At 38.8% G+C, this 14,530-nt stretch overlaps 1 protein-coding gene across 3 annotated transcripts in view; it reads left to right on the forward strand.

Annotated features, from left to right (window-relative positions):
* LOC149312607 (signal peptide, CUB and EGF-like domain-containing protein 1) overlaps nt 1–14,530 on the forward strand; it is a 254,919-nt gene that overhangs the window by 112,503 nt on the left and 127,886 nt on the right. For all 3 annotated transcript variants that reach the window (XM_089524974.1, XM_089524972.1, XM_089524973.1), the window contains one exon: nt 7,253–7,378. In XM_089524974.1, coding sequence (XP_089381100.1) covers nt 7,253–7,378 — 126 coding nt within the window. The remainder of the gene's footprint in view (nt 1–7,252; nt 7,379–14,530) is intronic.

Raw genomic sequence — 14,530 nt, forward strand, 5'->3', positions numbered from 1 at the left:
CAAGGAGGATACAGGCGTGAGCCTGCAGGCTCTGAACAGAGAGGCTGAGGACAGGGAGTCTTGGAGATGTTTCATCCACAGGGTCCCCATGACTCAAGGTCAACTCAAGGGCAGCTATCAACAACAAAGTGTTCCACAATGTCCAAATAGGGGACCTGAAATTAGTGATTGCCAAGAATTGCCTCCCAAACATAGTTTTTAGCACCACTTCCAACCATGGTTTCTAATAATAGTTTGCAGGCATTTATGGTTAGTGCTAACCATAGTTTGCCCAATTCAATTAACCTCAGACATTTAGGCAACAGTGTCAATGATTTAAAGAACTCTTCCTCAGAATGAGATATTATGGATGGAGTTGCCAAAGAGACTGCTGTATTGCTATAGGACAGATACTGTATTATCCACATTAATATGACACACAATGCCTTATTCTGAGAAAGAGATCCCTCTGAGACATTTAGGCCTGACACAGCATTTTTTTCTCCAGTCCTCAGACTTCACAGAGTGCCTACCTCAGAGAAAGATTTTAGCTGCAAAAAAATTCATGATGCCATCAATGCAATGTATCATTCTGAAGGGACCCCTTAAAGCAGTGGTTCTCAACCTTGCTAATGCCACGACCCTTTAATACAGTTCCTCATGTTGTGGTGACCCCCAACCATAACATTATTTTCATCTTGGTTCCTAAGACCATCAGAAATATGTTTTCTGATTATCTTAAGTGACCCCTGTGGAAAGGTCATTTGACCCCGAAGGGGTAGCAACCCACAGATTGAGAACTGCTACATTAGAGCATGGTACGAGTTTGACAGCTGCTCTGGAGAGATACACAACTGCCTTCCTGTTGCAGTACAGGCTTTCTGTACTACCATCCCTGTTTCAGATATTTTGTGGGACGAAGTGACAGCAGGGTGTGTGAGACATGCCACTCTGCCCATTGGATCACCTGAGGAAAGTAAACGAGGGGTAGGGAAGCAATGGCATAACAGTGTTTTGCCAATATTAGTAACTAATGTTATTGTCTTATTTTGCACCAGCTGAGAGTTCTGCACTGTTTTCAAAGGTGACCCAAAATATAATGCATTTAGTTATTTAACTGGAATCTTACCAAGGCATGGACACATAAGACCCTGTCTGGGTAACGGGAGGAGCCGGCAGCGGGGTGGGGGGGCTGGTAGGCAGGGAACTTGAGCAGCTGCACATTTTAGTATCCATGGGGGGGGGGGGGTCTGGAATGGATCCCCCACAGATACCGAAGGCCAAGTGTGGACCACTCTGCCATATCAAAGACTCTGATAGCCCTTCTGTCTTTGGGGTCTCTGAAAGTATTTGACAGGTTGGAATGGTGTTATCTTTTTGGAATACTCCATGAAAGGAACTTTGGGCATAAAATTATTATTGCAGTTCAGCATATTTACGATCAATCAGAAGCTAAAGTTTTAATGAATAGTCTCTGCACTCTTCTTGCTTTCATGTGGTACCAAGCACAGATGTCCATTATCATCTCTGTTGTTGACCATAAATGTTGGAGTGGATGTAAAGATTGTGGTTCATATGTCCATATGTGATTTGAATGTCCCAAAATTATATGTTTTTTGACCACAGTTCAGCACCAGATATCACTGATTACAAACTGAACTGAAAACTTCTACACAGTCCTTTTATTACTGTCCTTTTATGTTGGACAGAATGCTACACTGAAACATAGAAAATTGATAACTTTTTTATTCTAGCCACTAGAACAGAGGTGGCTAAGAACTGGAAGACCTTAATCTGACCAGTTGGTGGACCAGATTATGGAACACCTGGCTGCTGGAAAAACTTTCACATAACCTAAGAGTTTCTTATGATACAAACGACACAACACACTACAGGATGTTTATCCTAGTGGATGTTCATTGAATATATAAATGATAACGCATGCCATATACAGCCTCTACAAAAACAGAGTATTTTTTGAACAGACACATTGCTTATACACATGACTTCAGAGGGTAAGGAGACCCTGCTTGACTGAGCCAATGTGTTGTTGTGCCTTCATTTTGCTTTTCATATGGCATTTTCAGGGCATGTGACAGACAGAAGAGTTATACTGGATGGGGAACCATGTCTTGTGTCTTTGGTTATTGTGTAATGTTTGGGTTTTGATTTGGTGGGATTCTGTATTGCTCTGGACCCTATTTAGTCCTGTTCTCCTTTCACTCCCTTTAATAAAGATTGGATTGATTTTTTAAAAAACAATAAAACTCTATGGTTGTTTTTTATTTAAAAAATTAAAATACTATGGATCCCCAAGAGGCTAATACAGTTTTTCACATGGATAAAATTCATATAAGTGCAGTTGAGCTGCATGTCCTTTTGACATGGATGAGGAGTACATAGGAGAATGTCTTGCTGGATTATACATTGTGTGCAGACAGCACGTCTTGCTTATTGCCTTGTGGATCTGTTTTATAATGGCATTTTTTAAAAACTGTGCAAAGCTGGCATGAGAGAAATCTAGAACTCTGTTACTACACAGAAAGGAAGGACATTTTTAGTGTCCAGAAGGTTCCTCCTGGTATTCATTCAGGCTTTTGCTTCACTTGCAGACTTGTGGTCTTTCACTTGACCTATGAGCTCATCAATTCTGGAAGCTGTTATACACACACACATCCTTGCAAAAACCAACAAGAAGGAGAGGTGCTAAAACAGTTCTGTGAGATCAAAACAAGAGTTTAGCAGTAGCAGGCTCACAAGGGCATAAGTGCAAAGCCTGCAGAGCATGTTCAGAAAAATTGGAAACATTATAGGCATGTCAGGGCTTTTAGTTTTCCCGATGTATGGAACATTACCCTGAGACTAGCATGTGTTTTTGTTCAGAGTATTTGCAAATGTTCTTGTCTTCAAGAAGAAAAAGTGTCTTGACATGATACCTTTTGAAAAAGCTGTCTCTGTGCAAGAGCACCCCCTTTTCTATTTTGTTTTTGCTGTTTGTTTTTTGCCCAAGAACTTTGTATTTGTACAAACTTCAATGCATATTGCTAAAAAAAACCACCCCTCATAAGATGAAAAAAGTCACTGAGAAAATGGACCCAACTGACAAAAATCTTACTCCAAAAAGGAGAAAAATTATGAAATGTTTCATTTTTGTTTTTATATCCATAATTTCTGTAGCTGTGAACCTGGCTCCCAAAGGAATTTCCAACCCTTGCCTATTTTTGTATTACCTGGGCTGCAGAGGCAGAGTTCATGCTGTGTGTATAGTAGGTCTCATGATATCCCCAATTAAAGAAGTTAGTTTATATGCTCAACTGTAAGTCAACTTCAAGTTTAAGTAGAGGGCCGGTTTTAGGCACAGGATTCTGGCTTTTTAGTTGACCTATGAATAAGTAAGCATTAGGGACATGTCACAAAGGATCTAAAGAATGAAGCAACGGGAAACAACGCAAACGAACTTACAAAATTCCAGCAGGCATAACTATTTTTGCTCACACCAAAGGCTGGATGGGTGAGAGATTGGGGGGGGGGGTCAGTACTTCCAGGACAGATTACACTTGTGCCTTTCACCAGGAGGGATTGGTTTCTTTTTGAGTTAAAGTACAGTATTGACATTGACCTGTGGATAAGGTGACTCAAGTTCTTTGGGTCATTTTTTTGACTATAATTTCTATACTTATACATAGCAATAGCAATAGCAAGTAGATTTCTATATCGCTTATCAGTGCCCTTAAGCACTCCCTAAGCAGTTTATAATGTGTAAGCTAATTGTCCCCCAACAAGGTGGGTACTCATTTTAACAACCTCAGAAGGATGCCATACTGAGTCAGCCTTGAGCCCCTGGCTGGTATTGAACTCACAACCTTGATGCAGTACAAGCATTTAACCACTGCACCACCAGGGCTCCATATATAAATGAATATATATTTAAAATGTATGACTCATTTGAATTCAGCTCTGCTTATACCAGGTTAGACGGTTTATCCATCCAGCACAGCATTGGCAGTTGTTTTTCAGTCACCAGCAAAAATCTTCCCCATCATCAGTAGGTAAGTGATGGGGAAGATTTTTGCTGGCGACTGAAAAACAACTGCCAATGCTGTGCTGGAGGGATAAACAGTCTGACCTGGTATAAGCAGAGGTGAATTCAAATGAGTCACAAATTTTAAATTACACACACACACACACGACAAATACAGTAGGCCCTTGTTATCTGCTGGGGTTTGGTTCCAGTACACCTCGTGGATAACAAAATCCGTGGATGCTCAAGTCCCATTAAATGCAATGGTACAACAAAATTGTGACCTTATATAAAATGACAAAATCAAGGTTTGACATTTGGAATACTCCATGAAATGAATTTTGGGCATAAAATTATTATTGCAATTCAGCATATTTACAGTCAGTCAGAAGCTACAGTTTTAATGAATAGACTCTGCACTCTTCTAGCTTTTATGTGGTACCAAGCACAAATGCCCATTATCATCTCTCCTGTTTGCACTCGCTATAGAACCCCTAGCAAATTTAGTCAGGTCACATCCTAAAATTAATCATTTTGAATATTTTCAAGCCATGGATGCTTGAATCCGTGGATAAAAAAATACGTGGATAATAAAATAAACCATAATAACCCTGATTTTAGAGATTTCTTTTAAGGCCCCTTAGGAAAAATGTTCAATTACCTGTTTATGTTGTCTTCAGTCATATATTGTATATTGAATTAAGTGCAGCTGCATACCTATCCTGTATAGGGTTGTGTGGTTTTTTTTTTCCAAATTAAGAAACAGCTCCCTGCTTAAAAGTCCTTAATTTTCACTTGGTGCTTGATATTCCTAGGATATAATATATGCTTCTTTGTGTGGGTGGCAACTTTTTAAGAATAAAATTTGTTCCTCTGATTCATTTCCTGCCTCTTAAAATTAAACCTTCAGGCCTAGAATGCGCCAATGTTCTGTAAACAATTGTCAGCATTTGTGAATCACATCAGACCAATATTCTGGGAAAGCTTAGCGCAACTAGGAATGCAGACCATTGGTATTGACAGTGTGTACAATAATGAGTGAATGTGGCTTTTTACTGATGCTAAGTTTTCTACACGTTTGAGAGAATTTGGTATTGCTGTCCTTGCTTTTGTATGTTCTTTTTCTTGACCCAGTTCAGTCTGTGGTCCAACTGATATTGCACATTTCCAACAGTAACCCAAACAATCTCCTTCCAACAGTACACTCAGCATGCCTTCAGTAAATGCACAGATAGATAGATAGATAGATAGATAGATAGATAGATAGATAGATGCTTGTTGTGCAGATATAATTGAATATATCTGACATGTAACCTTATCTTCAATCCTACACTCACAGAAACTTTTGAACTGTGTTTAAAGACATTTTGCTTTACTTTTTGTATATCCATGTTTTGACATGTAAAAAGCAAATAAAACACAAAGAATATATATGCTTCTCAGCAGTTTCTTGCAGTTTAGTAAACATTTTGTGTCATATTGGGGGGAGGACTAGCCCATGAGGTGCATCCCAGTTTGTGAAATAAATTTCACCACAAAGTTGGTTTGTATGGGATTAAGGAGAACAGTTGTAAATTTTAATTGGGGTGGGAGTTAATAGATTTCACTCTTTGTTCTGTATATGTGCTCAATTACCAAAGGGGTTATGCCAATGGGAGCATTAAAAGGTGGATTACTTGTTACATCTTATAAAGAATAGTGTGTAGGGTTGCCCTGTTAAGAGTATCCGAGGCCCTGAGATTTTGTGAATCATAGGAAGCACTCCATTGTGATATCACAGAGATGGGCACTCATGATGTTACAAGAGGCATGATGCCATTCAAAGAAGAAAAACACACCAAACTAACAAATGAAGAATACACACAGATACACACAGACTCTTTTTGTATCTGGATGATTAACATATAAACAAATTTGCATGCCATACATTTTTATGGTCTATAGCTCATTCAGTAGATACATGAAAGAGTATCCTCATTTGGTGACTGTACAATTGGTCCCCCCCACATTCACCTGGGTTGGGGTGTACCCCTTCAAAAGTTCCAAGACCACAAATATAGGCCTCACATTTTTTAACCCATGACAACACTTTTTTAGGCATCTGTAGGCCCTCTATCATGACTCTATGGTCAGTTCCAACAGAATTGCACTGGAGAATGTACAGATATCTAGAGATAACTTTTTTTTTGGCAAGGGCTTAACCTTAAAATGTGGAAGGACAACTGTACATACATACATGTACAGCAGGATCTGGTTGCATGTCGTTCAGTTAATAGACCAAGAAAACTGAAGAGACCATAATAAGTGCACCACATTTGGTAGTAGAACAAAATAATACACTATTAATTCAATTGCAGTGTGTTGACACCATCTCACTTAGCAACAACTGGTTAATTGGCATTGAAAATTGGTATAACAATGTAAATGCTACAATGATATGTGAAGAAGTGACTGTCTTTTGTATAATTTGATTGTTTCTGACTTGTCAGTGATGTTTCAGTGATGCTGACTTGCCAACATGTTTCTGGAGACATGTTCTTGTTCAGTGGGTGCTAATGTTTCAATTGAGTATTTGAATATTTGAAAATTCTGTTTCTGGTACTTTCTCCTGGCTAGTATTTAAAATATTAATGGGTATTGAATGTTTTAAGGTTGTCAATTGCTTTTAGATGTTAACCATTTTGTAGTCTGCACATGTTTTTTAATAGGCCACAATGGGCAGATATATTAAAAATTAAAACAACTATATGAGGGGTTGGTTTTAATTCTGTAAGCATAAATAAATGTTGGTGAGCTTAACTAAGGGAAGAGGTGGGCTAGGAAAAACATTTGCAAACTGCAGAATGGTTAGCAAAGGAGACAGACGCCCAAATTGTAGGGGAGGCTCTTACAGGTAGATGCTGTTCCTTGTTTTAAAAAAGAAGAACTGATGTTGTTTCCCAAACAAGTGTTCCACTGGTTCACTCATTCACTCTTAGTGCACACTTCATTTTTCCATACATATTTATAAATAACCATATCCCAAAACCTATGGCTATGTGGTCTCTCACAAGGCAATAATAACTCCTCTGACCATTTGTACCCAGGGAAAAGGGAGCTACAGAGATGAATCAGTTCAATACCAAGACTAGGGGAATTTCCCCCCCAGTAGTATGAAAGGTAATTGTAGACGTTTATACCTGCTTAGATTTGATTATTATTTGGATTATTTTCAGATTTGTGTATTTTTTTTCTCTCTCTCTCTTTCTCCAGAGGGTATGAACTGTATGAACAAAGATCATGGGTGCGCACATATCTGCCGGGAGACACCCAAAGGTGGGGTTGCCTGTGAATGTAGGCCTGGCTTTGAACTTGCCAAAAACCAGAAGGACTGCAAATGTAGGTAGATGCAGACAAATCTCAAATGCCCAATATGTGTAATTTTCAACATTGCTGTTATTTTCTAAAAACCAAGAAATCAATTTGATTGTATGACCTGAGGTTTTAGATAACTTTTTTGCCCCATTATGTGATCAGAGACAGTAGAAATTGAATTGTTATTTGTATTTAACAATCAGAGTAAGGAATAAGATCAGAAGCAGTACATTTCTGAATACTTAGCTGGAGAACCTTGGGACCAGTTCTTAGAGCTGCAAGCCAGTTTTAGTTTGATATGTAATTGAACTGATTCCCATTGGAGCAAGAGGTTAGATTACTATTTTTTTAATAAATAAGAATGAGTGAATGTCACTGATGAAAACCCACAAATCATTGTGCAAAACAGCCTTTTGCACATACACTGAATTTGGTGCATGATGTATGGTGACTTAGAGGCAAAGCAGACAGATGGGAAAAAGCTGCTTGAAGCTGCCTTTTCCGAAGCCACATTGAAACCCCACCAACCACATCGCCTGTTCCCCACGGTACATCTTCAAGCAGGTACCTTTGTTGTTTTCTGTTCCCCCCCCCCCCCATCCCTGCGCATCCTTCACAGGAGTGAACCACCAGTGACTGCCATCCCATTGGATGGCTGTTCCTGTGAACCTGCACACATTCACATGTGCAGTACTTCACCAGGACAGGGCATCAGAGCAGAGGTGTGCCCATGCAGATGCCAGCAAGGTACAATCATTCCCCCCTTCACCCCATGCTCCCTCTTTGACTGTCTGTTTTGTGTATGTTTTACTCATCTCCATGAGAGATATCACGATTTCTCTTTTAGGCATTGCCACCCTCACCGTTTGGGTACGGCAGCTTCGTCCCTTTTAAATGCACTTCTGCAACATGGTGCTTACATGCACAATTAGGGTTAGGGTTTGGAAAGAGCACCCCTTCAGAGCCGCCCTGGCATTGGTGCATTTATACATACATGTGAAGGTGCGCACTATCTGGGAAGAAACTGAAAAATCCAGCTCCATTTTAGTCCAGCTTTTCTCCCTGTAGTACGACTTAGGTGCGCTTTCCAGCCAGCTTCAAGGCATGCATCGTATAAATGTCCCACCTCAAAGCCAGCTAGAAACCTGCTTATTTTGAGTGTCTGTTTCACCCCTTAATGACAGAGTATGTTCAAAACAGTATTTACCTGGCCCCAGTCAACATACTTTTCTAGTTTTTGCAGGCACCTGGGATGATATGGTCTCAGTATAAAGTGTGGCATGCAACCTTTTCAAAAGCTTTGAATTCACTCACATTTGAATATTGTATTCAGGATTTCATAGTAATGCGAACTTCAACTCAAATGCCCATGAAATTTACAAATATATAATTGATTGGACTTTGATCATGGTCTCTATTCCATGTAAACCTACATGGCAATATGACATCTAATGCTCATCACACACACTAGCACCAGTTGCACTCTTAGGTTGTGAATATGTCTGGGTTTGTGACTATCATCTCTGTCTGTTTAATTGGTATTGTGGACAGTATGTTTAAACAGCTTCTTTAGCTGAGTGATAAAATAATTTTAGACTAAAGAACAGAAGAGGGCATGTTTATGAGTATCCTGCTAAGTCATACTAGCTTAATCTGGAATGTCAGCAATCTGCCAAATTTTATCTTGGAGGCTTTAGGAGAATGAAGGAATTAAAAACAAATATGACCAAATAAAAGATTTGCAATACCAAAGTATGCATTTCTCTATTCTTGGCCTTTCAAAGACTGCAGGAAATACTTTCTGAGATGTTCTTTGATACAGAAAATTCTGTTGTCTCTGTATTATATCTATATTGCTCCCATCCAGTGCCAAACATATGATAGGTAAGTTTTACAGTTCTGAGTGAAATTCAGAGTAAAATTTCCCTGTATTAGGAAATGCCACAAGTCAGTATAGATAAATACTAATCAATAAATATTTACACATGATTGAAACAAGGAAATATTTGTGTCTTTGTGATAAATTTAAACATTTCCACATAATATTTTTGTAATATAGATAAAATGGAGATCTTCAAATCAGTTTTGATGCATCTTAATGAATGACCAATATCACTTTTCTTTCAATTTAACTATCCTGGTTTTAATAGTGAGAATTTTAGGTTGGTGGAAATATTTACAGTTTTCTGATAGTGATTACTGCATTCGACGGTCCTGTAGTACCTATGGCTCCTTTTTAGACCAGCACTTAGCATCCCTAGGATACTCATACCCTCGACACATCCTACTGCCCAATGCATAGGGCCTACAACACTGGTAGGCTTTGTCAAGATACAAGTGTCTTAGGATTCCGGGTGCTAATGCCCAGTCTGCCAAGTATTCCTACATATTGCAGAGGGAGTGTCTTAAAGCAATGCAAACATTTGATAAAAGTATACCTTATCAAAGGGGTAACAGATTTTTGTCCAAGATTGGCAGAGAAAATGATATTTCTGTCAGCCAGAATATATATGTCAACAAATGCAGAGCAAGAAATAGCAGTCTTCCCTTACCAGCAAATTAAGGGGAAGTGCTTCTAGCACAGATGTTTTGGATTAAATACAGTCATTCATCCCAACTAGAGTAGACCTATTGAATCAATGGAAGTTACATAAGTTGATTTACCAAACTACTCGCTCACTGGACCTACCCTATTTGGGATTAATAATTGGATTGAGCCTATTGTTTTCCTTAAACCTTGAATTCCTGCAGTTTTCTTTGTGAAAATTAAACATTGCTCCCAACTTTCTTATCAAACACCAACACAGCCCAGTAGGAATCTGTTTTCCAAACTAGAGATAAAGGGGTTAGAAGGCTGACCTGAGTCTTAACTGGAGTAGACCAATAGACTGAATGAGGTTTGTCAATGTGTTGACTAATGAGTCTACTCTGATTGGGATTAACCCATAAGATTCAGACTACAAACCTGCTTTAAAAACCTATTTCAAATTTTTCTTCCCTCTTTGCATCACCTCCCCTTGCCAACCCAGTCTTTCTTGTATATTATTAGATTATTCCATAATGAGCTTTAGAGCATAGAGAAGTTGGGAAAGGGGTTCCTTTTCAACTTTAGTTGAAAAGTTATATATTGAAGGTGTTAAAAGTGCAGCTAAAGATTAAAAGACTTTGGAGACAGCAGCACATTGGGAAGAAAGTATGTGCAGCATTGATTCACATTGCACAAATGTAGCAGTTTGACTGCCTTGGCTCCATCCTACAGAATGCTGGGGTTCAGAGTGTGGTGGGTTACTTAGAATTCTGTAGTGCACTCCCCTGCAAATTTAAAAGTACTAATGTCTGACTAAATCAGCAAATTGTATCACAAAATGAAAGTAAAATTTATATGCAAACATGCATCCCACCATAGCTTTAATAAACAATTAAACCATACTGGAAAGACCCCAAATTAGAAACCAGTATGCTGCAAAAAAGTTTCATTTATACTCCTTTTTAAAGTCATGTACTCTACTGGAGAACAATTGGTATCAGACTTTCATTGACCCTGCACCATCATAATGACCAAAACAGTTCTTTGAGCAATAAACCACTTAATAGAGTAATGGCAACATACAAGTATTTGAGCCATTTTAGTTCCTGCTTATGTCTTGAATTCATACATATCATTAACCAAATTATTCTTATTTAGAGTTTAAAAGAAACATGCATTTTAAAATTTCTATCAAACTGAACCAAATAATTTTGAAAGGCATTTGAAATGGCAGGTGAATGGGGGCCTTTTGCACTGGATAATTATGGTCCTGTGATTCCAGCTTAATTGCCAGGGCAACATTCTATAGACTTAGGAGATTTGCAGGTTAGGGATTGGGAATTTAGAATTCTCAGCCAGAAAGTACTAGTTCCTCACCAAACCACAAACTCCAGGTTTCTGTAGCATGTAACCATTGCATTAAGTTGATATCAAAGAGCTGTATCTGTAGAGTGTCAAAGGGCTCATGAACAACAGTTGCATGTATAAAATATACAAGAGTATTACATTGAAAGAATGTTGTTATTACCGCTGGACCAAATTCCAAAGTAAGGAAATGCCATAATTGTAATTTTTTTTCTCCATTGGTGTCTTGGTGATAATCTTTATAATCAACCAGAACCTCCCTTTTAGAAAGTACAGTTGAAGCAAGTGATTGGAAAAGCATTGTATGGTGAATGAATCACCTTTAAAAAATAATTTCCACTGAAAAAGAAATATAGTGGGAGTTTTTACCTATAGCACCTGTGCAAAAATTATGCACAGTTAATGAACATCAGGACTAAAATAATTATTTGTCAGTTGAATTGTATTAGGATTTTTAAATCTCATCTTTGACAAGTCTCTCATTGCAAATGATTTTGGGACTGGGTGATGTTGCATAGATACATCTTTTCCCACTGCAGTATTGGAAGAAATTACAGCTACCAAACCCTGTAAGAAATGGGATCTTGTGATTTAGTGTGTGTATTCTTAAGGAATGGAAGTAATGGATTAATAGAAGTACTTATATTTATGTCCTTCCAGACAGACAGCAAGGAGATGCTTCAAGACTGTAGCTGGGCGAGGATTTGAAACTTATATTCCCACAGCCAATTCTGGCACTAAAATATATAAATGATGCAGTATTGCCAACTGCCTGTAGTCACCTGGAAATCTTGCAGAGAGTCTTTGTCCCTGGGCATATAAATATGAATGGAAACATTGTGGATTTTAAGCTGGCAGTGTGTGATTTCTCCCTCCTCTGAATCTGTCATAGAGTCACATAAGAGATACATAATGAGGAGAGGGCTATGTGTTGTTTAAGTAGTATAGTCTTGAGCAATGTACTGCCTTATCTACAGTACTTCACAGGGCACTTGTATCAATAAAAAAGGTCAAGAGAAATGCCAGAATTAAAATACCATTTTGAAGCGTCTTCCCTTAGCTCTCCATTTTTGATTAGATTATCCATCCATTTAGATCTGATCAAAAATAGGTTTGACTCTTGAAGCCCCCATGTCCTGTCAAGTAGTGTTTGAACAAATCCCATAAATGTCTTGTATTTGTGGAGATACACAGCAAGCTTCAGTTCCTTCTCATCAGGAATGGAACTGTCTTCATCATACTTCTGCATCCACTTAGAAATGCAAAAGGAGTAATAGAAAGGTCATAATGTACAGTGTGAATGCCATAGTCAGCAGTAAGGCATTCATTTCTTTTGCAAACTGATTATATAATTGCTGTGCAGCAGGTACTTAGGATATAAGCCTCTATATTAGTTACTCAAAATATTAATTCCATTATTTTAACCCCACCCCCACCCCTTTTTGGTAGCTTGAGCTCCTTGGAAGAAGGGTACGATGCAAATGGAATAAATGTCACATTTATTTTATGTGAACCCTGTTCTTATTCAAGAAGAAGGCATTTAAGCAGGCATATTTAATCTTTTAGTATATAAAGGGTAGGGTTGCACTGTCATGGTATTTCCTGACTCAAGGTGTTTGGATGAATGGTGCTTTTTGATAATCTAATGTCACTTTTTGGTGTACATTATATGCTTCTGTATACACATATGGATTTTTAATGTTGTATCACAGTGTCGAAGATTTAGTGAATAAACTTTTGCATGATGGTTAAGTACCTTTGAAGGATATTATAAATGCCCAAATATGTTGGTGAATGTTGACAGTCAGCTAACTGTAGCTATCAGCATTCAACAATCCAAAACTTGGGGAATTATATAATCATGCATGAAAGTCATGGCTGCACTCACATTAGTATGTTGCCATCACTCCCTCTAAATAGAAACTCAGATGGTGAAGTTCAAAGCCAAAATGTGGTCAGTTCAAAACAAGGAGCAGGTATCGGAATATTTGAGGACCCTTTGGAATTGCAAAAAGTAGAATACTCCCCCCCCCCAAAGCTCATCATTTTAAGGATCACATGCTTCCCATCCTCATTCCCCTAAGAATTGAGCATTGTTATCAGCCAAAAAATATTTGGGGATGGGGTGAGGGTGGAGGTAAGGAAGTCAGATGGAAAGGTATAGGGATGAGAAAGAGAGAAATGCCTGCTTGGATGGTTTGCCTGGCTGGAGCTCTAAACAGTACCAGCCCATAAGGAATGAAGAAATATTGAAACAGCTTGTTGCTAAATCTAAATACAAACTGTGAAGGAAGAGTATTAGAAATGGCATATAAGAAGGTTTTGGTAGGAAGCTGGTTCTCATTTTTCTAAGGTATTTTAAGTGTCATAAGTACTTAGTATACAGCACTTTCCCCCAACTAGTCAGTCTCTCACATTCAGATAACGTGCTGGCCAATTGGCCGTAATAAAGTTATTATTAATTACATTCAGATAACTGAATTCAAAGGTACAACCATGTTAATCTATAGAACCAGTATGTAGAGAAATCTTGTAGCACCTTTGAGACTAACTAAAGAGAAAATTTGGCAGCATGAACTTTTGTAGACTTAAGTCTACTTCCAGATGCATCTGAGCAAGTTGACTTAAGTCTACGAAAGCTCATACTGCCAACTTCTCTCTTTAGTTAGTCTCAAGGGTGCTACAAAATCTCTCAGATAACTGAGTAATCCTACAATATTGTTTCAATTAGTTTTCCATTTCCTAATATCACAGAAATGGGGCTGTGGCCAAGATAACCACATCTAGTGTGTTCACTGGGATATGAGATTTGAATCATGTTACACAGAGCCTCTGCAGACCGGCATAAAACACTGGCATTGGGGGGAGTAGGGGGTGTGGCAACCACATGCCACACACCCTGACACCTCCTCAATGCTGGCATCATGCTGATCGCATGGCGGGCAGCATCACACCACTTATTTGGTGGAGCATTTAGATGCGCTACACCAAAGAAATGCGGAAAAGCCGTCACCACCGCAGCAAGGGCGGCTTTTTGCTACTTTAAAAAGGAGCAGCATTTTGCCATTTCTTTTTAGAGCAACAAACCACCGGGTCGAGCCCACGGTGTGCGGTTGCTGCAGCCCCAATCCAATGCTGAAAGGGTTGGCAGGACGCTGCTCCTTTGGGGCCATCTGTCAAGTCCCATAGTCACTGTGCTGCAGCATTTGCACTTGCATATCTGTGTAAACAGTCAAAGGTGGCAAGTACAGGAAGGAATCATATTCCTTGCTACGCCCCATGAA

This window comes from Sceloporus occidentalis, unplaced genomic scaffold, assembly GCF_023333645.1.
Source record: "Sceloporus occidentalis isolate IW3139 unplaced genomic scaffold, rSceOcc1.0.p SCAF_5, whole genome shotgun sequence".
NCBI lineage: Eukaryota > Metazoa > Chordata > Lepidosauria > Squamata > Phrynosomatidae > Sceloporus > Sceloporus occidentalis.